Here is a 23,074-nt window from a genome sequence, read left to right as displayed (position 1 = left end):
AAAAAAAAAGCAGAAAAAAACACAAACCCTATTAAAAAATGGGCAGAATAGACACTTTTCTAAAGAAGACATCCAGATGGCCAACAGACACATGAAACAATGCTCCACATCTCTCATCATCAGGGAAATGTAAATCAAAGCCAAAATGAGGTATCACCTCATGTCTGTTAGAATGGCTGGTATCGAAAAGATTAGAAATAACAAGTGTTACCAAGGATGTGGGAAGGAGGGAGCTCTTGTGCACTGTTGGTAGGGAATGTTCACTGGTGTAGCCACTATTGAAAACAGTATGGAGGTTCCTCAAAAAATTGAAAGTGAAACTACTGTAAGATCTAGCAATTCCACTTCTAGGTATTTATCCAAAAAAACCACAAATGCTAGTATGAAAATATGTATGCTTGCCTCTGTTTATTGCAGCATTATTTACAAAAGCCAAGGTATGGAAGCAACCTAAATGTCCATCAGTAGATGAAGGGATAAAGAAGATACGGCACACGTGCACACACACACACACAGACACATAGAGTGGAATATTAGTTTATCCATCAAAAAAAAAAAAAAAAAAAAAGAAATCTTGCCTTTTGTGGCAACGTAGATGTACCTAAGGGTATTATGATAAGTGAGACAGAGAAAGGCAAATACCATATGATTTCACTTATTTGTGCATTCTAAAAAACAAAACAGAATTGGACTTACAGAATCAGAGAACAAACTGATAGTTGCCAGAAGGGAGGGAGGTAGAGAAATGGATGAAATAGTAAAGGGGATTAAGAGGCATAGACTTGCAGGGGTGCCTGGCGTGATTAGCAGTGGGTTTTTTATTTTGGATCAGGTCGTGATGTCAGGGTACTGGGATTGAGCCTGTGTGGAGCCCTGTGTGGAGCCCTACCATTGGGCTCCGTGGGAACTCTGCTTTATTCTCTCTCCCTTTCCATCTGCCCCTGCATGTGTGCATGCACACACTCTCTTTCTCTAAAAATAAATAAATCACTGTGTCTCTCTCTGTCAAATAAATAAAACAATCTTTAAAAAAATATACATATACATACATATATATGTATATATATTTATTTATTTCCAATGGTAAACAAGGTGTAAAGTATGTAGGAATAAGTCTAAAAATGTGTAAGGTCTTTATGTAGAATATTCTAAAACTTTATCAAAGGATATTAACGAAGGCCTAAATAAATGGAAGGACATACTATGTGCATGAATAGGTATAGTTAACACAATAAAAGAAGAAGTAGGGGCGCCTGGGTGGCTCAGCGGGTTAAAGCCTCTGCCTTCGGCTCAGGTCATGGTCCCAGGGTCCTGGGATCGAGCTCCACATCGGGCTCTCTGCTTAGCAGGGAGCCTGCTTCCTCCTCTCTCTCTCTGCCTGCCTCTCTGCCTACTTGTGATCTCTATCTGTCAAATAAATAAATCTTTAAAAAAAAAAAAAGAAGTAGACTTAATTTCCTCAAATTAAGTAATAGACTTAATGCAATTTCAACTAAGAATAAGTCTTCATTTGATAAACTGATTCTAAAATTTAAATGGAAAAGCAAAAGGGTCAAGAGTAGCCAGTCTTTTTTTTTTTAAGATTTATTTATTTTTATTTATTTGACAGAGAGAGAGACAGAGAGAGAGAGATCATAAGTATGCAGAAAGGCAGGCAGAGAGAAAGGAAGAAGCAGGCTCCCTACTGGGCAAGGAGCCCAATGAAGGGCTCAATCCCAGGACCCTGAGATCATGACCTAAGCCAAAGGCAGAGGCTAACCCACTGAGCCATACAGGTGTCCCAAGAGTAGCCAGTCATTTTTGAACTAGGTAAGGAGTTTTGTCTTACCCGACAGCAAAACTTTTATTATAAAGTTGTACTAATTAAGACAGCAACGTGTGACAGAGCAAGAAACATACTTTTAGCAGAAAATAGGTAAGAACATTCTAATGACCTCAGAGTAGGCCAGGATTTCATAAACGAGTCACAGAAAGTGCAAATCATTAAGAAAATAAGGCATTGATAAATTAAGAATAAGAACTTGGATATGACAGAGAATGTGAACAGACAAATCATATGCCAGAATAAAATATTTACACCATACATATAAGTAACAACAAATTAGTATCTGCAGTGTTTTTAAAACTATCTAAAAATAAGAAAAAAACAGTATCCAGTCTTCCCACCTGCCTTCTGCCCCAGAGGGTCATAAATCTATAAGCAGGTATTTTATGGAAGAGGAAATGAAAATAATCAAGAAACATGTTGAAAAGATGCTCCTTTTGTATTAATAAGGGAAATGGACATTAAAACCCCATTGAGATGCCATTTCACAGCTTCTGGATTAGAAAAAATTAAAAAGTCAGACAATGTCAATGTTGTGTAGGCAGCAGAATCATTGCAGGTAGGATCGTAAATGACACAGTACTTTGGAACACAAGTTGACATCATGAGCAGGGTTAATCATGCCTATAAACTGTGACCCAGTAATGTGTTTGCTGGCTCTGTACCTTACAGACGCTCTTACACAAGGTCATGGGGAGACGTGGGCAAGATCCAGTATCGCTCGGCAGAGCAGAAACCTGGAAATCACCCAGAGAGGGGCCAGAATGCCCTTCTAAAGGGAACAACACATTGTGAGACTCCCCTATTCTAAACCACCCCGTGGTTTCCCATTGCAGTTAAGAGAGAATCCTAAACCCCTTCTCCAGTTTCATCAGATGCTTCTCTTCCCAGATTCCTCAAGACTTACGATCTTCCCTTCCTTTGGGCAGCATGTCCTTTCCATGGTCACTCCATGGTTGGCTCTTTTCTCATCCTCGAAGACACCTGAATAATTAATTCCTTAAAGAGTCCTTCCCTTACCATCCCATCTAAGTTAGTTTTCCTTATCTGGTTCTCTTTCTCAGTCCTGTAACTGTTTCCTATGATAATAAATGTTAATATAAGAATTATGTATATAGAGGTATATACGTTCATGCATTCATAATTTTTTAGCCTGTCTTTGATGTTAAACATTATAATAACCTCTTTGAAGGCAGAGACTAGGTTTGTCTGGCTTATGATTGTACACTGGGTGCTCCATATAGCCTGGCATATGACAGTCACTCAGTAAATCTGTGTTGAATGTTTGAATAAGAGCACTGCGTAAATTGTATCTGTGCCTATCTGAAGTGGTTTGTTGATCTCAGAGTACATTTTATTGCTTCTCGTTTGGGAAATGATAATAGGATATCACATCAGCCCCATAAATTCTTAGTATTTATTGAGAAGGTAAAGGGAAGTGTTTACCTGGTCTTATTTTATACCTCAAATAATTAACCAGCTTGTGCCTAAATGCTTCCATGAATTATTTGGAATGATTTACTATATAATACATTAAGTAGATTTTCAACCACACTGAAAGTCCTTCAGTGCCCAAAGTGTTTGGAGATACACATGGTGTTTTTAGATGGGTTCAAATACACACACAAAAAAATCATTTCTAGATCCTAATATAGACATTTGATATTTAATATCTAATATGCAGGTAAAATAGGTGTGGGCTGTTTTTGAAAGAGGCTTGAATTTAAGTTGATGCAGATTTTTATTCTATTTATTTAAATTTATTTAAATAATATGTGTTCATCTAAATTATACTTTCTGTATTTTATATATTTTAAATATTTGTTTTGCATTTTAATTTTGTTTTTCCTGATTAGAACTTGAGCTCCTAGAAGAGTTGGCTTTATTTACGGAAGAGGTGGATTAAGCAGACAAAATGATTTGAGAAACATTCGAAATTCAGCAAATTATGGGAATAATACAGAGGTTTTACATTTTTAATCAGAGGAGTTGTCCTCTTGCTCAGACAAAGTCAGGTAAATTCATTTTCATGATGGATGGAAAAAACTAAGTTAACCTAAAAATAAAGGTATTACATAACATTTTGCATAAATTCGGCTGTTTGTCCCCAAAACTTCTTCTTAAAATTATTTCACTTGGGGCACATGGGTGGCTCAGTTGGTTAAGCAGCTGCCTTTGGCTCAGGTCATGATCCTGGAGTCCTGGGAATGAGTCCCCAATTAGGCTCCCTGCTCAGAGGGAAGTCTGCTTCTCTCTGACCTCTCCCCTCTCATGCTCTCTTTCTCTCTCTCATTCTCTCTCTCTCTCAAATAGATAAATAAAAATAAAATAATATAGTAAAATAAAATTAAATTATTTTACTTATTTTTGTAACCTGACATTCTGATATACAAACACCATTAAGTGAAATGGGATTTCTTTGTTTCCATTTAATTTTTAAAAGCTATAATTTTTAAGGGCACCTTTTTGTATAAATGATTTAAAATGATGAAAAAACAAAATAAAAATGATCAACTCTCTGGCTGTGGTGTTGTGTAGAAATAAACTTCCAGTGTGGAGGTCTTTCCTCTGGCTTCACTTGGGAGGTTCATGTGGCATAACATGGAAGTTTACATCAAAGTTGGGTAAGAAATTTCTCTTGAAATTATTTCCACTTGGATTTGATTTCTACATTTTGTAAGTTTCTAGACAACTATTAGGAAGTCAAAATGAATGAAGAGTTGATAACATGGGTTTTCATTAAAAATATGTAATTATTGGGGCACGTGGGTGGCTCAGACAGTTAAGCATCTGCCTTCAGCTCAGGTCATGATCTCAGGGTCCTGGGATCGAGCCCTGCATTAGGCTCCCTGCTAAGCGAGGAGCCTGCTTCTTCTTCTCCCTCTGCTGCTTGTGCTCTCTTACTCTCTCAAATAAAAAAATTAAAATTTTAAAAAATGTAATTATCAGAGTCATGTTTATGTAGATATTAATATTTATAGCTAAAAAAGAGTGTGTTCTCAATCAGGCCAAAGCTGCTTTCAATCTGTACAATAAATAGTTGAACCCACAGTACTGCTAATACTATTTTGATAATTAATTTAGAAAGCCCCCAAATTTACTCTTTCGATAATAACACAGGTAATTCTGAAAGGGAAGTAAGGTTTTTTTGGCTCAACTATTTGACTTCATTTCCTATGAACATGAAAGTGATCAAGAATTAAAGAACGGCAGAGCTGGCTAGTCACCCAGTACAAAAAATTCCTAAAGAAGGTACTCACCATTATTTTCCCTTAATAGTGGTAATAGCTGTATTTGCTCAGCAAGTCACATTCTTTGCAATGTACCCCCTTCTAATCCATTGGCCCAAATGCCCAGGCTGTGCCCTCCTTCCCCTTGGCAGGTTCCGGCCTCCAGGGACGAAGACAGAGCTCTCCAAGGAACACGGGTCGGCTGGCTCAGGCCACCAGGACGACCCACGGAGGTACCCACCTGAGAAACACGGAGCCGGGGCTGTCTGTGGAGTTGTGTGGGACCTCGGAGCCTTCCTTTCTTGGGCTGCCAGGAATGTCAAACTGGAAGACCGAGTCGCTGGGAGACTGACTTTTCCTCTCCATTGTGCGCGTATTGATCACCAGGTCAGGAAAGAACCTCAGAGGCTCATTTCTGAATCCCCCCTGTCATGGGGAAAACTCTGCATTTTAGCTTTGCTCTGTTACTGCATTGCAGGAAACTTTCTTCACATGACTCCTAATCTAGCCAAAGCTGTTTATTTTTTTTTCAAGTCAGTTAATGAGTAACATGGAAGTAGGACCCAGAGTGGTTTTCTTCCTACTCACACTTTTCCAAAGGAAAAATGAACGTGTTTGGGAAATTCACCTGTCAGTTTACTAATCTGAACACCAAACACCTCATGACCCTGTGGACTGAGGCAGAAGAGTCTATGAGAAGATAAAGACGGGAACGAGGGAGGTACAGAAACTTGCAGCATCTAAACGTTCAAAATGGGGATACTTTTCTGGGATCCCCTGGGCCTGGGCAACAGAGTGGAGAATGTGGATGCACTTTGTAAAGCCTTTACACACGTGCAGGAAATCATCAGCCCATTAGTGTGCCACGGCTGGCGTTTGGCAAGGAGCATGAGACCTTTCAGGAGGCCCGCGTGGTTCCGGCGACCTGAAGAGTTCCGGAATTCTTATGGACGGGGATGTACAAAGTCAAGCTCAACGTTCAGGGTGTGTGTTTTGCTGGGTTACAGGCAGCTGTGACCTCTGTCACTGCCACCGCCGCTGCCACCACGGTGACAAACAGTCGCTAGGAGGTGAGGGTTCCTGCCCCATCTCTGTGGCTTTCTGGCTCTGGAACCACACGTGATCCCAGACCTGCCGAGCTTGCTGTCTGCCAGGCCTGTCTCACAGTATTGGAATGAAATTGAGGAGATTCTGCTATGTATGGTTATTTCAAACCCGTTTAAGGGTGAGTTTCTTTTTGTGACCTTATTCACTCACTCCGTGTTGATGCCCAAGGAAAACGTCAGTGTCCCCCCACCAATGTTACTAGCAGCGGTGAAGGATCTGGTCCAAAGTAGCTGCGCATTCCCTCTCCTTGCTCCCCTTGTGATGGGTCAGCGATGCTGGAAGACGGCTGGCTTAAGGGAAGCACTCTGCCTCTGACTGTGGAAGAGAGCAAAGTTCCCTGGGAAATCAAACCTTTAGCCTTGGCCTTGTGAGCTCTTTGCCCTAACCAGCTGATAACCAGCCAGGGACGGGTTTGTGCTGCTGACCCCAAGTGCACTTTTGAAATTAGAGGAAGTGTGTTTTTTGGTGGAAGTTTAGTGGTTCCTTATAGGATGACCAACTTATACCAGATTGTCTGGGATTTTCTGGTTTTAGCCCTGAATGCCTTGCATCTTTGGAACTGCTTGGTGAAATGCAAACCACGACAGCCGGTCAGTGTGGTTCCTGATGCCATTTGCTGCAATTCTGATGTTACACTTCATTCCGTTTCGCTCCTTGTCCTCCTTGATAGAGCAGTATCTGTATTTCTCTTGTCCCCTGTATTTCTATGTTGCAGTTATGTTTGCAAAACATTAAATAAAGCAAATTCTACTAAAGTTTTGGATTAAACAAAACCATATCATACTTTGTATACTAGTGACAGTCTGCAAGCTAGATTCTACGCCTGTAAAGAAGAAAATTAACCAGAGCATATATTCATAACTAATGCAACATAATTTGTTACTATCTCCCAGGCATGTTTGGATTTTAGCTGGGCCAATGCTTAATTTAGGAGAGAATGTCTCTAAAGGAGGGAATTCCAGGGGCGCCTAGGTGGCTCGGTGGGTTAATACTTCTGCCTTCGGCTCAGGTCGTGATCCCAGGGTCCTGGGATCAAGCCCCGCATCAGGCTCTTTGCTCAGTGGGGAGCCTGCTTCCTCCTCTCTCTCTGTCTGCTTCTCTGCCTACTTGTGTCTGTCAAATAAATAAATAAAATCTTTAAGAAGAAAGAAAAGGAGGGAATTCCAGTGTCACCAGACAAATCTTGGGACATATTTTTCCATAGAGAAGCTATTGACTCATCAACAGTATTTTATTAGCAAAACTCCATGTTTTGCTAGCCACTGTGAATGACAGAAAAAAATTTTAAGAAATGGGTCCTTGATCCAATAATGTAGCTTGGAAGAGACACTATGCATAACGGAAAAGTTAACTAACAACACAGGAGGGAGGGAGGGAGGCAGTAAATCAGGCTAATACTTCTCCAGTCTTTGTTCTACCTAGTATCTTTTGAGTCTATGCAGTATCTCTGCTAGATAATTTCAAAACTATACCTCAGTCTCTTGTCCAAACCATATTTTTACAGATGATGAAACTGTATCTTAAGAAGGTTAAGCAACTTGGCCATAATTAAGTGGCCCTAAGAATGTAGTCATGCTGGAATTCATTCAGTCATTCATTCACCAAATGTTTATGGAGCATTTAAGCAGAAGTGAGACTATGTTTATTTACATTTCAAAGGAAGCAAGATCTTTTTGAATCCAGGATGATTTAGAAAAACCTATAGGAAAAGATGGAGTTCCAGTTAACCTCTCCACTGTGAAGAGTGAGGAGAGGTTGGGAAAGCGAAGAGGGAAGCCAGGAGAGTCCATGAGCGAAAAAGTACACGGGTCAGGTTGTGTGTGTAAGTGGAGACTTTGTGTTGGCGAAGAAAGTAGTTTTGGGGATACTTAGGTAGTGGCCGGTAGGACCCCAAATGCTGTGGCTAGGTCAAGCTTTATCTTACAGGTAATAGGAACAAACAGATGAATGGTGAATTTCATGGACATGTACATGTTGCTTTGATAGCCAAAAATGGTCATCTGATGATAGGTTTATTTCACTTAGGTGGCTGCTACTGGTCTATGGGATGCAACTCTGAAGTCGTTGAAACCGGGCTGGCCGATGTTATGTCAGATGTTGAGTTCATTCGTAATCATAAGAAATTATGTCAAAGACGAGGTTTGCCAAAAGTCTAGACCCAGAGTCATGAACTCAAATGCCTTCGAGAACCAGAGATGTGGGGCACCTGGGTGGCTCGGTGGGTTAAGCCTCTGCCTTCCGCTCAGGTCATGATCTCAGGGTCCTGGGATCAAGCCCCGCATCGGGCTCTCTGCTCGGTGGAGAGCCTGCTTCCCCCTCTCTCTCTGCCTGCTTCTCTGCCTACTTGTGATCTCTGTCTGTCAAATAAATAAAATCTTTAAAAAAAAAAAAAAAAGAACCAGAGATGTATGTAAGCTGTGAGGTGGGGATGGAAGCCAGCAGAAAGTGGTAGAAAGGGGGCAGAGTGTATGTTCTCCCCAGAGACATTCAAGTTGTTGTTGTTGTTTTAAATTCCAGCACAGTTAACACACAGTGTTGTATTAGTGTCAGGTGTACAATATAGAGATGCTGTTATTGTTTTTACCTTACTCAGGACTCATCATCATAAGTATCACCTGTTTCTTCCATTCCTCCACTTATCTTCCCTGTGGTGATCACTAGTTGTAAAGAACTTATAGAAATGCAACACCAAAAAAACAAATAATCCCAGTGGGCAGAAGATAGGAACAAATATGTATCCAAAGAAGACATCCAGATGGCCAAGAGACACATGAAAAGATGCTTAACACCAGTCATCAGTCAGGGACGTTCAAGTTTAAATGGCCAGGTGCTGATGGGACCGGCAACCCAAACCTTTTCTGGAGTGGGATCCAGCTGTGTGGCTTGCCCCCTCATTTTCACTTCTTGATAGGAGCTGCCACAGCTGAATGTTTCCAAATTCGCTAGTAGTTATGTTTGGACCTTATGTTCAAACAGGAATGAGGGTTTGAAGGCACATGACCACAGAAAGAAAAATGTGACTTCTGATGCTTTATTTTTAAGATTAATGGCAGGTGCCTGCTGGACAGCAATCCACATCAGCAGGCACCGAACTGCCGCGTTTGACCCTCTTGACTGTTTAGACATGGCCTTTGCTCAAGGCGCTCCTAGATTTTGCGGCATCTTTCACATTGGCCTTTGCTCAAGGCGCTCCTAGATTTTGCGGCATCTTTCACATCTGCCTGTGAAGATTAAAACAAAGTCCAGGTGATCAAAGATAAACAACAGCAGTAGGACATTTATATAAATATAGCCATAAAAGAACATACACACTGGTGAAAGAAATGATAATAAGTAGACTGCAACTAAAATAAAGATAGCAGAGACCATATTCTCCCCTCCTGTGTAAACTGAGATTATGGAAACCCAACAAGATAGAAACTGACAGTTAGCAAGTAGTTTAAAGCAAGACCACCGATGATTCAAGTGCCTCATTTTGCTGATATTCTCCAATAAGTTATATGTAATATCTTTATAAGTAGAGATTGTTAAAGAGCTTGTGACCTAGAAAATGGAACAATGAATTTGGGCTATCTCACTTGGTACGTTGAATCCACATCTCTAGACTTTTTTCTCTTCTACCAGATGAAAGATGTTAGGCTAGATTTGGCCTGCTGACACATTCTGTTTGGCCTTGCCATGTTTCATAATTAGAACTTTCTTAAACATTTTATATAAAACATTGTTATCTGACCTTGCCTTAAAAATAGGATCCGGGGGCGCCTGGGTGGCTCAGTGGGTTAAAGCCTCTGCCTTTGGCTCGGGTCATGATCCCAGGGTTCTGGGATCGAGCCCCGCGTCGGGCTCTCTGCTCGGCGGAGAGCCTGCTTCCTCCTCTCTCTCTGCCTGCTTCTCTGCCTACTTGTGATCTCTGTCGGTCAAATAAATAAATAAAATCTTTAAAAAAAAAAAAAATAGGATCCGTGTGGTAATAGTTGGCTGATAGTAAGTAGTAGTGCCTCCTTGTGGCGGGGCTGATCTCTGCAGTCTGCCTCTTCCCTCAAGTCTCCCCCTTGCACTCATTTTGCTGGCTTTGATTCACTGAGTTCTCAAAATATGCATTTGGGTTTTAAACCCCCAGCCTATATGATGTTGAGTCTTCTCTAGCTCTAGCTCCTTCGACCCAACTCATTCAAGTTTCCCTGTAAGAATTTTTTTTCTTTTTTAAAAATTTTTAAAAAGATTTAAAAAGGTTTTTAAAAGGCTTAAAAAATTTCTTTTTTAATTTTTAAAAATTTAAATTTTTAAAAGATTAGACAGGGATAGAGAGAGCACAAGTAGGCAGAGCAGCAGGCAGAGGGAGAAGGAGAAGCTGGCTCCCCGCTGAGCAGGGAGCCCAATGTGGATCTCAATCCCAGGACTCTGAGATCATGACCTGACCTGAAGGCAGACGCTTAACTGACTGAGCCACCCAAGTGCCCAGAACTTTTTTTCTTTCTTCAGTGAAACAAGGTCCGTAGTTCCAGGAATTTAACCTTGCACGATGATGACAATCTTTGGTTATTACATCTAGCCATTCTGAAGTCCACAAATATGGACCTGGTATGCCTGCTGGTGTTTGGTTAGATAAGGAGTGGGGAGCTCATACCCCTATATCTTCTTCCTCCTCCTGAAAGTGTGGGAATGGGATGTTGAAGCACAGGACCAAACTGAAAACACCAAATAAACAACAGAGCTTCAAAACTGAGCTTTCCCGGGGTATGGAATGTAAATTTCCACTGAAAAATACACTAAATATCCTCTACAATTAAGCAGTTACAGGTACTTGTGCTCTCAGATTTATCTGATGGATTATGCTGAGTTCAGGTTAGTATTAATTTAATTAGTTTTATACTCAAAGCAGATGCTGCTGCCATTGTGTTATGGTGGAGTTACCTGGAGATTCCAAAGTCATCATAGAATGATGGTGTATATTGGATATATTACGAATGTATGCATATTTCTAGAGTGATTGAGAATGTGGGCTTGGGAGGAAGGTTGTCTGCATTGAAAAGGTGGCTCCATTATTTCCCTGCTGTGTTTCTTTAGAAAAGTTCCAGACGTCTGGAGAGAAGGTATCCATCTCAAAGGTAAGAATTGGATGATCACGTACAGTTCCAGCACGAAGCCTGTATGTAGTCAGCATACAGGAAATACGATTGATGATAAGCAGGTGGAGGAAGATTATGATTTGAGCTGGTCATACCTTCATTAAAGTTGAGTGGAGTCTTATTATAATATGATTGAAAGATGTAATTTCCTTTTCTGAATATGACCTCAACTGTGTGCCTGCATGTGTCTTGTGGAAGACCTCATTCCAGAGATAGAACAAGTATTAACAGTTTGTGTCCCTGGGGTGTTGACATTGGTGCTAAGGGCCCCGCCAAGCAGCCTGGAATGCTCCATCTAACTGGTGAACTGGGTCCTATCTCAAGCCCCTGGCTTCTTCCTCAAGCTCCTCTGATCTGTGGGTGTCCATGGTTACAATTAAAAAGGAAGTTAATTCCTCCTCTGAAGTCATGAGCCCTTCTCTGAGACGATGCAGAGAGATGATGGATGTTGCTTTTGACAGAAAGTCATTACTCTCTGCAGCAGTTGATGACTTTGGGAGGGAGTTTTGCCCCAAGAAAGATTAGAAAATTGATCTTGCAGTTCCAGTGAATCCAGCAATAGCAAACTCAAGGCAACCTTTGTCTTTGGGCATTTGGTCTTTATGATGTAAGGGAAAGAAATTTGGAATTCTAGGTTCCTATTCCTGCCTTGCTACTCACTTGGGTATATTTTTCACTGCTCCTAACTGTATTTAGATTTATAAAATGATTTGGGATCACTGATTTTAGGCATTCTGTTAGTATACATTTCTATTTACTTTTTTTTTTGAATATTTATTTAACAGAGAGAGAGAGAGAGAGAGAGAGATCACAAGTAAGCAGAGAGAAAAGCAGAGAGAGAGGGGGAGGCAGGCTCCCCGCTGAGCAGAGAGCCTGATGTGGGGCTTGAGCCCAGGACTCTGAGACCATGACCTGAGCCAAAGGCAGAGGCTTAACCCACTGAGCCACCCAGGTGCCCCTCTATTTACATTTTTTAAATTTAAACAGCAATGTGCTGGTATGCTGATTTTTTAGGAAAAACAAAGCTTTGATTTGTAGCATTTCCAATTTCCAGAGTGTAAGTGCTCCCACCGTGGCTGGTTTTAAGCTACCAACATGCACCACTGAATATAGCTTTGGGAAGAGATACTGATAGTTAACTCTTGTGAGCTTGTAGGAAGGAGCTGGCTTCCCACCACTGCTGACGTTCAGCATCCCAGCTGCAGTATTTGGCAAAACTTATGAATCTGGCTCCAGAGTTACCAGATGAAGAAACTGTGTTCTTTGATTTAAGTACCAGGATCTTCAGAACGACTGCATGGGTTTTGTCTACTCTGCCTTTGTTTGATTTTATACAAATTGATAATTATTTTCAGACAAATATTTATGAACATTGTATTATTTATAGTGTCTCCATAATGGATTTTGGGGGGATTTTTATTGCAGTGAAATACACGTAGCATCGTAATTGTTTTTGAGTGCATAGTTTAGTGCCATCAACTACATTCATAGCGTTGGGCCATAGTTTTTTAAAATACACTTTTTTGTTTATAAAACAAAACACAGGAAATATAAAAAAGATTAAGAAAGCCCCTATAATCTTCAGCCTCCAGAGATAATCACAATTAACACTGTAGGCATTATCAAAATTGTGCTTTATTCTAAATAATTGTCAAAATTGCTTGGCAATCCTGGAAATATAATCAACATTTGCAAAATACTTTTTTATCATTTTCAAGGGGCCTTACCATTCAAAGTGAGGAACACAGGGACTCATCTCGGTTCCCTCCCTACAGGCGGAGCCCTGGGGGCCAGCAGAGTTGGCATAGAACCACACAGAATTCTTGAGGACTTTTATGAAACCGATTTGAGGAAGATTTGTTTGAGAGTAAGCATGACAGGGGCAAGAGGTTTTTAAGACCAGCCTATAAATTAGGATGATGAGATTTTAAAACAAACAGATGCTTTAGGAAATGTCAGTTGAGGATAGTTCATGGTAGAGATCTGTCATTTGTGTCCAGAGGGGTTAGGGGACCTGCCCAAGGCCACAGGAATAATCAGTGTCAGAAGGAAAGCCTGCCCTCCAGACTCTCTTTGCTGCTAGCCTGCTAGTCTGGCCTCTGTTCCTGCCATGAAGCAGTACCGAATCCCTCCTGGTGTAGCTCATGGGAGAATGAAAACATATCAGGGATTCCCAGCATCAGCCCACCTGTATTTAATATTGTTTTCACACAGGACAAGAGATGGACATGGCCATGACATCCCCAGCCTTTCATTTTCCAGTGCTATGATATGAAGTAATCAAAAAAATTGTTTTGCTCTTACTCATTAACTTTCTTAGGTTCTGTTGTTTGTTATAGTATTTTATTTTATGTTGATGATTTTTTTATTTTTAATTTTTTTAAAAAAAGATTTTTGCTATTTACTTGTCAGAGAAAGAGAGAGCGTGCACAAGCAGGGGGGGAAGGGGGCCTGTTGTGGGGCTTGATCCCAGCACCTGGGATCATGACGTGAGCTGAAGGTAGATGCTTAACCAAATGAGCCACCCAGGTGTCCCTTAAAAATTTCTTTAAAATTTTTAAGTAATCTCTACACCCAGCCTGAGGTTTGAACCCACAGCTCTGAGATCATGAGTTGCACACTCCACCGACTAAGCCAGCCGGGTGCCCCGTTTGTTATAATATTTTAAAATTTCCCCAACTCTGAATTTCGGAGGCTCCCCCCCCCCCATATTTTGCTGTTGGATTACAGGGGCAGGTCCATATTTTATTTAGAAACACAGATTCTCTGTGTTTAAATTCTTAGGATGCTACTTAATAGCTTTAGATTTTTAATCTGTAAAATGGGAATAATAATGGTATTTGCCTAACAGGTTTGCCAGAAAAGTGAATTAGTACTTGTAAAGATTTTGACTATTGCCTGGCCTGTAATGAGCACTCAGTTAGCTGTTATAAGTATTATTACCAACATTTATAATAAAATCAGAAGATTTTAGTTAAAGTAACTGTTTTGGAAGATTTAAACAACAGCTTAAGATATCACTTACATAACATAAAGTCCACCTATTCAATGTGCGTAACTTAGTGATTTTTAGCGTATTTACAGAGGTATACAACCACCAACATCATCTCATTTTAAATATTTTCATTGCTTCAAGAAGAAGCCTTGTACCCATTGGCAGTGACTCTCCATCCTCCTACCTCCCTGCTTCTCTGCTCTGGGCAATCATTGTTTTCTGTGTCAATGGATGAGACATTTCATATAGAGACAAAGTATCTATTCTGGATATTTCATATAAATGGGATCATACTATATGTGATCTTTTATAACTGGCTTCTTTCACCTAACATACTTTTTATTTTTGTTTTGTTTTTTAAGTAGGCTCCATATCCAATGTGGAGCTTGAAGTCATGACGCCGACATCAAGATTTCCATGCTTTACCACCTGAGCTAGCCAGGCACCCCTCGCCTAGCATAATTTCAAGTTTCATCCATGTTGTAATATGTATCAGTACTTCTCTTTTCTGACCAAATAATGTTCCCTTGAATGGATATGCCACATTTCATATTGTGTTTCAGTCAGTACATATTTGAATTGTTTCTAGTTTTTAGCTATTATGAATACTGCTGTTATGGAAATTTGTGTACATGTTTTGTGTGCACAGTGGTCTTGGTTAAATAACTAGGAGTGTAATTGCTATGTTTAGCTTTTTGAGGAACTGCCAAACTGTTTTCCAAAGTGGCTGCACCATTTTGCATTCCAATCAGAAATAGATGAGGGTCCCAATGACTCCAAATGCCTTGCCAACATTTAACGTGGGTTTTTTTTTTTCTTTTCTTTTTGGTTATAGCCCTTCTGGTGGATATGGACTGGTATCTCATTATGTTTTTGATTTGCATTTTCCTAATGACTAATGATGTGAGCATCTTTTCTGTGCTGATTGGCCATTTGCATATCTTAGAGAAAAACTGATTTAAGTCTTTTGCCTACTTTCAAACTGGGTTGTCTTTTTATTATTGAGTTATATCCTTTATATGTTCTGGATATAACTCTCCACTCAGAAATGTGATTTGCAAATATTTTCTCCCATTCTATAGGTTGTCTGTTCGCCTTCTTCATAGTGAAGCACAAAGTTTTTAATTTTGAGGAAGTCCAATGTAGCAGTCTTCTCTTTTATCACTTGTGTTTTGGTGTCAGACCTAAGAAATAATTGCCTAACCTGAGGTCATGAAGCTTTCCTCCTATGTTTTCTTCTGAGGTACTATGGTTCTAACATTTATGTAAGAATAAGGTCTTGGATCTATTTTGTTTTGATTCTTAAGTGTGTTGTGAGGTAGGGGTCCAACTTCTTTCTTTGGTATGTCGTCCTGGTACTTGACTCCTTTCGCAGTTTTTGCTAGCATTCTTTTTTTTTTTTTAAAGATTTTTTTATTTATTTATTTGACAGACAGAGATCACAAGTAGGCAGAGAGGCAGGCAGAGAGAGAGAGGGGGAAGCAGGCTCCCTGCTGAGCAGAGAGCCCGATGTGGGGCTCAATTCCAGGACCCTGGGATCATGACCTGAGCCAAAGGCAGAGGCTTAACCCACTGAGCCACCTAGGTGCCCCTTTGCTAGTATTCTTGTTGAAAAGACTGTTCTTTTATCATTGAATTGTCTTGTCTCCTTTGTTGAAAATGAACTGACCATGAATGTTAGGATTTGTTTCTGGCTAACTGATTACTTTTAACAATATAATTAGCTACTAATTCTCCACTGGTGAATTTGGTCATCCCTGTTCCTTTTGAAGACATGGACTTCTATCTTTTTTCTGCATCTCCAGTAATAAGTAAAGGGCCAGAGTTTTTTGTATTTTCCCCTCTATTGTTCTTGATAATTCTGACATCATGTTTTTTAGATGGTTATTATTTTACCTGTTTGTGACAATGGTAATAATAAGGAATGCTAATAATGATGCCTCCCTACAATCTTCATGCGTTGAGAAGAGCATGAATTAGTATCACTTAAGGACAGGCAAAGAGATAGAGAATCGTATACTAATGCATTTCAGTGTTACTGTTGATGACATGTCTTCAATTTACCATTCATCCTGCAAGGTTTTAAAACAGCTAAGAGCAGTGAGGCTGGGCCGACTTCAGAAGGTGACCGAGATAGTGCCATCTGTAATAGTTTGATCTTGAGAATTGAGGTCAGAGGATCTTTTAAAATATGAGTCGGGTCATAAGGTTGCAATTTGTGAAAGAAAAAATGCACATGGCTAATAAATAAAAAAAATACTCTCTACTAGTTATCAAACAATGCAGAACACAACCCAGTGGGTGACCAATGGGCAGGTTTTTGTTTCATTTTTGTTGTTGTTGTTTTTTAGGGGGAGAGTTTTTGAAAGGCCACCACATTTGTAGTGATGGTTATTGCCTTCCTAACATGCTTATGTGCAGTGCTGGAAGTGAGTCTGGAAGGGAGTTATCGTCCTTATTTTGCAGAGGAGAGGCTGAGGCTCTGAGAGTTTGATGAACTCATCCCATGTCTCCTAGTTTGTGAGTGACAAGACTGAGACTCAAATACAGATCCAGGTGCTTGCCATCTCCCCCACCGGCACAGAGAGTGTTTAGCCCAGACAGGTCAGATGCAATTTGGAGATTTCTGGTAAACCAGAGTTTGAATTCTACCTCTGCCTGACACACCCGTGAAAATGCTATAAATTAAGGCGGAGTTTGGTGATTGGACTGAAAAATCTCCCGGCGGCTGTGGAAACATATAGGCTGTCTATCTGTGAAACTGTGTTCTAGTGTTTCTGTTGGGTTTTTAGGGGCAGAGGATAAAGACGGGAAGGGAATTTAATCATTGTTAAATTTCTATATACCTGACACCTGATGTACAGAAACTTAGTTAATCCTCTTAATAACACTAGGGAATAGGTATATTTCTCACCATTTTAGAGATAAAGATAACCAAACTCAAGAGACATTGTCTCTTTTCCTAGTTCACACGTTCAGTGAAATGGCTGCGGGGCTGAGATTCAGGGCAAGTTTCTGGAATCCGAAGCCCTGTGTCTTTCCATTATTACACACAGTCTCCTAGAAGTAAAGTAAAGCACATGGTTCTTTGTCTCCTCCATCCATTTACATTTTATATTGTGTTTTCTTTCCCGTCATGTCTCATGGGCAGTGTTTGTCTTCACAGTGTTTGTGTGTACCCATGGTGATGCGTTTAAATGGGTTTCTGGAGGCTTTCTCTTTATTGCTCTAGGTCTGGGGTAAAACCTAACAACCTTCCCATAAAATTCTCTTTCTTTTTAAGACAGGACCCTTTGAGGGATTTTAAAGCAATTATAGGTGAAACACCTGAGGAGTTAAAAAAAATTAAATTCCTCTACATATAATTGGTACTCTGTGAGCACTTTTGCTAAATTTAAAGTAGAAAACAAAGCAGAAGTCAAAAGACCAAAAGCCTCAGACATCGTGCCTGCTTACAAGGAAGTCAAAGAAATCTAACCTGAAACCAAGCCCATCTCTCTAGATTAAAAGGAACTTAAAACCAAAACTTATAGGTTGACACAGTGTGACAGACAGTACCATAATCCCATTTTCTTTCTTTTTTGAAATTGTATTTTTTTTCCTTCCTTCCTTCCCTCCTTCCTTCTGATGCTCCCTAATGCCCTAGTGGTTAGGATTCGGAGCTTTCCCTCCCCCTTCTTTCTTTCTTTCCTTCAATCCCGTTTTCCCTTCACTGGAAAATCCTGACTTCTCTTGAGCAAACTGAGTCCTGGATTGCCACCATGATTCTCAAGGCTCTCCTAGCATTGCTCATTGTCCCCCTCTGCTTGAGTTCCCTTTTTCAACTTGAATAACATGAAAACCCTCAAACCCTGCCTGTTCTCCTATACAATAACCCTATAAGCAAAATATGCTTGAGTCTTTGGTTAATCCATCCTAGGTTCCTAAAGCGTGTGGGATCACTCTTGTTTTTTCTCAAGCCCTTAATGATAAAGAAAGTAAAATGTCCCAGTAGGCAACCACAGACCTCCCTCCTGTGGAGGCTTCTGTGCTTGAGATGCTAAAGAGACTTTTGAAATGCAAAGAGGCAACTGTCCCTTCTCGCCTGTTTTTTTCCAGGTCTCAGACCTGACACTTACAATTGTTGGTCTGGGTCCTTCCGCCTCATTTCCCTCCACTGGAACAGGCTCTTGTAGGAGATGAGCTGTGCTTGAAAGGTCTGCTGGATGCTCCTCTTTGTTGACAGGGACTGCTGCCTTTTCCACATCTCTTAGAGGCCATCTGATCTCCAAGAAACTCTGGGGAGTACCAGGAAGGAACTTGGAGTTTACTCCTGATCTGGCCAATGACAGCCCTTTCTGCCAAGTGGCCTGCTCTTCCCTCACTGTATTAAGTGCGGCAACAGAAGGTTTCTCTTTCAGACTGTGCTCGGAGGGACGTGATCAGCCACACCTAAAACACACATGTATGGTTCAGCAAATAACTGCAGCGACGTGCTGTGGGACTCCTAAGATCACATGACCTTCTCGGTTCAAGAACTTCATTTAATCTTGGCGCTGGTGTACTGACCCCTTCCTCATGAGGACCTATGTCTTATTCCCATCTTGTTATCTTTCCTTCCTCCAGAAGATAGTGGCTATGTGCCACCTCAGAGCCTCTACCGTTATTTTCCCTGAATGGGCTTCAGCTTCCTCCTGTTTGCATGAGTATACATTCTTATTTTTTTAATTTAATTTTTTAAAAGATTTTATTTATTTACTTGACACACAGAGAGAGACAGCGAGAGAGGGAATACATGTAGGGGGAGAGGGAGAGGGAGAAGCAGGCCTCCCACTGAGAAAGGAGCCTGATGCAGGGTTCAGTCCCCGGAACTCAGGATCATGACCTGAGCCAAAGGCAGACACTTACCAACTGAGCCACCCAGGCGTCCCTGACTATACATCCTTTACACATGCCCAGGGCACCTGGGTGGCTCATTCGATTAAACATCTGGTAGGGGGCGCCTGGGTGGCTCAGTCGGTTAAGTGTCCGCCTTCGGCTCAGGTCATGATCTCAGGGTCCTGGGATCGAGCCCCACATTGGGCTCCCTACTCAGCGGGGAGCCTGCTTCTCCCTCTCTCACTCCCCTTGCTTGTGTTCCCTCTCTCACTGTGTCTTTAAAAAAAAAAAACATCTGGTAGCATCTGCCTTCAGCTCAGGTCATGATCCTGGGGGGCTCTCTGCTCAGTGGGGAGCCTGCTTCTCCCTCTGCCCCTCCCCCTGCTTGTGCTTGCTTTTTCTCTCTCTGCCAAATAAATACATAAAATGTTAAAAAAAACAAAAAACAACCCCCCCCAAATGCCCAACACAACAGCTTTGATAATCATTGCGAGTGCTGTGACGTGTGTAAAACTGGCGATTCACAGACCTGTACCCCTGGGGCTAATAATACATTATATGTTAATAAAAAAAATTAAAAATTAAAAAAAATTATTTGACCATTTCCCTATAAAAAACAAAAAAAGATACTATCAATGTTTTTTTAATCACCCCTGCCTCATCTGCTCTTTCTATAATCAGAATATGCTTTTATTTTAATTTTATTTTTTTCAGACTATGCTTTTAAAGAAATGTTCTTTGTGCTTTATTCATTATGGTTCTTTGCTCATGGTGGGGGTTCAATAAATATTGACTGATGATGAATCCGTCATACTAGAGAAGGACTTTTCACAGCAAAGTTGATCTTTTTTACTCTTTTTTTTTTTTTAGGTGTTCTGTCATATCACCAATGCAATTACTAAAGTTGCTTATTAATTAGAAGCATTAAAAAAAAGGACGTTAAAGTTTTTTTTTTTACTCTGTATCAAAAATCCAAACAAAATCATTTGGCTAAACTCAAGTGATAAATTTTTTTTTTAAAGAGTTTATTTATTTATTTGACAGAGATCACAAGTAGGCAGAGATGCCGGCAAAGAGAAAGAGGGGGAAGCAGGCTCCCTGCTGAGCAGAGAGCCTGATGCAGGGCTCAATCTCAGGACCCTGAGATCATGACCTGAGCGGAAGGCAGAGGCTTAACCCGCTGAGCCATTCAGGTCCCTCACAAGTGATAAAATATTTTTAAGTATTGAATGAATTTTAATCTATGACCACTGCAAAACAAAATCTTATCTGTTGGGATGATTTACTTGCATAGGAAAAAACTGAGATGAAGGTTTACAAATGAGAAGGAAGTCTAATTTGTGTGAGTTCGAAACAATACTAGAATGAGATTTCCAGGCACGAGATTATTAAGAATGTAGATAACTTTTATTCTCTATCCTTCCTTTTCTACTCTTTGAATCAAAATTTGCCTTTCCACCCTGTGTTGGATTGAAGGCATCAATGATCTCAGGTAATTTAATGGCCTCTGTCCATACCCCTTCTCTAATAACCTTGTAGTTCCTGCCCACTCTAACTTGGGCTGGTCTTGTGACTTGCTTTGGCCAGTGCAATGTGGCAGAAATGATGGTGTGATGATTCGGAGTCTAGACCACAAGAAGCCTTGTGTGTTTCCCTTTCCTCTCTGGCTTCCCTGTGGTCACCATGACAACATGTCAGACTTTGGGGCACACTCCATGTGAGGCCACATGGAGGAGAGCTGAGTCATTCTAGCCATCATGGAGCTCTAGTTCCCAGTGGTCCTGCCATCTACGCAGACTGAGCCCACCCAAAATCTGGCTACACCATATCAGTAGAACTACCTGCCAACCTGTAGCCTCCTGAGAAACAATAGTTATTTTTTAAGAAGATTTATTTATTTACTTTAGGCAGAGAGAGAGAGAGACAGAGAGAGAGAGAGAGTGCATGAGCAGAAGGGGCAGAGGAGAGGGAGAGAGGATCTCAAACAGACTCTACGCTGAGTGTGGAGCCAGAAGTGGGACTTGGTCCCAGGACCCTGAGATCATGACTTGAGCCAAAACCAAGAGTCAGGCACTTAACCGACTGTATCATCCAGGCATCCCAAAACAGTTTTTTAAACCCATGTGCTTTGAGATGGTCATACAGCCATGGCTAACTGCTTCACATCCTATATTCATTATACTTACAGGATAAGATGGTAGTAGCTCCTCCCAGGGCTATTATATTTTAATTGTTGTCAGTCGTTTGAGCTAAATGAATGTGTTTTGAGGGTGTCTTTAGTTTCAGTAAGTGATGATGGGGGAACTTAGGGAGTGCAGTGGAATCTTCCTGGGATAATAGTCCCATATACTTTGGAAGCCGATTATCATTAGAAACAAGAAAAAAATAGTTTTAAAATCAGGTAGATGACATCTATTAAAGATCTCAAATTTGTTGTTGGTAGATCTATAAACTGTTGCCATTACATCCCCAAACCATCCTGCCCACCCTCTTGGGCAGAGTTCCCACTCCACTTGGCCCCCAGGGGCAGTGGACACCTGTACCCACCATTGGCTCCTCTCGGATCTTTTTATAAAAGTCCTTCTTCTGACCACTCGGTCAGCTCTGCTGGAGGGCTTTGCATTTAAGGGACAACACCGACAAAACTGGCCTCCAACCGTGTCTTAGGCCTCATGCATTATGCCCTCTGACCCACTAAGGGTTTAGTATTTGTGTACTCTAGTTTTCTTTCCTGCAAAATGGTGATGGGGAAGATCTTGGCTTTTCAGAAAGTCAGTCCAAGGTTCTTTTGATCACGTAGAGATAGTTTCTGATTTAGAAACTTTGTGTTATGGCCCAAAGCTTTAGCAAATATTAACTCTCATTTTACTGCCCTTATTATTAGCAGCCAGATAAATGGAAGTTCAGAGATTTGACACAATGTGGATGGATCCAAAGTCACACGCATGAATGGAAGCAAAACCATAAATATAGTAATAGTTTGTTCTTTAGAAAAAAGTGGAAGATCGGTCTCCCTCTTCATATTAGAATAATATATAATTATATATAACATATAAAATATATAACATATAAGAATCATGATAGTGATTCTTAGGCCAGTCCTCGTGAAGCACATGTGAGCCCTTCAGACCCAGGAAGGAACTTGAGGCCCACCAGGGGCATCTTATCAACCTCAAGGTCTATTGCTGACCCCTAGTTAACTCATTAACTCAGCATAAAGGAAAATAGCAGGAATAGGCTCTCTGATGGGAAAGTCGGGGCAAGCAGTTTCATAGTAACAGTCTGTTTTTTAACAACAAGCTCCAGGCCTGGTGACTTTATCCCGTTTGTGCTCAGTTTTCTTGTCTATAAAATGTGTGCATGGAGTCGGTCAGTGCTCTCCCAAACTGTGGTCTGTGCACAGTTTCTCTAGCCTGGGTGAAAGTTGGGAAATGCTCCATACAAGGTCTGTCCCTTAGAGATCTTTGTGAGGATCTGCATTCAAGCAATCTGTTCAGCTTTATTAACTCGGGCTTCATAGAGATCCTGGAAACCACTAAAGACCCTACAAGAAGAATCTCATTTTGCAAATGTGGAGGCAGACGATTCTCAGGACTTCCTTCAGCTTTAAAGACATCTGAACCAATGGGAAGATTTTGGTTCTATTGCAATTTACTGCTGAGTCCACTTTTTACCCAGGAAGGAAATAAGAAAAAAAAAATCATTATTTTCTTGATTGTCTGCTCTGTGCCAGATACTTAAATATTTTATGTATTCTTTTGTTCTTTTTTCTTTTGGAGAGAGAGAGAAATCTTGTGTACAGGCTGGGGGGAAGAGGGGCACGGGGGGAGGAGAGAGAATCTTAAGCAGGCTCCACACCCAGTGCAGAGCCTGATGTGGGGCTCGATCTCACAACCCCCAAATCATGACCTGAGCTAAAATCAAGAATCAA

The 23,074-nt window shown here is 40.8% G+C and overlaps 1 protein-coding gene across 8 annotated transcripts in view; it reads right to left on the bottom strand.

Moving 5' to 3' along the window:
- Positions 1 to 18,616, bottom strand: part of GRAMD2B (GRAM domain containing 2B) — a 127,915-nt gene extending 109,299 nt beyond the window's left edge. For 2 of the 8 annotated variants that reach the window (XM_045999552.1, XM_045999555.1), the window contains exon 1: positions 18,405 to 18,602. In XM_045999552.1, coding sequence (XP_045855508.1) covers positions 18,405 to 18,532 — 128 coding nt within the window. In that variant the 5' untranslated portion in view covers positions 18,533 to 18,602. Of the gene's footprint in view, positions 1 to 5,296; positions 5,548 to 18,404 lie in introns of those variants that run through there. The other 6 variants (XM_045999553.1, XM_045999548.1, XM_045999554.1 and 3 more) reach the window with 6 other exon arrangements.
- Between the last annotated feature and the right edge of the window lie 4,458 nt (positions 18,617 to 23,074).

The sequence above is a fragment of the Meles meles genome, chromosome 3 (genome assembly GCF_922984935.1).
Source record: "Meles meles chromosome 3, mMelMel3.1 paternal haplotype, whole genome shotgun sequence".
Taxonomy (NCBI): Eukaryota; Metazoa; Chordata; class Mammalia; order Carnivora; family Mustelidae; genus Meles; species Meles meles.
Note: the sequence above shows the minus strand (reverse complement) of the source record. Positions and strands in the feature narration are given on the sequence as shown.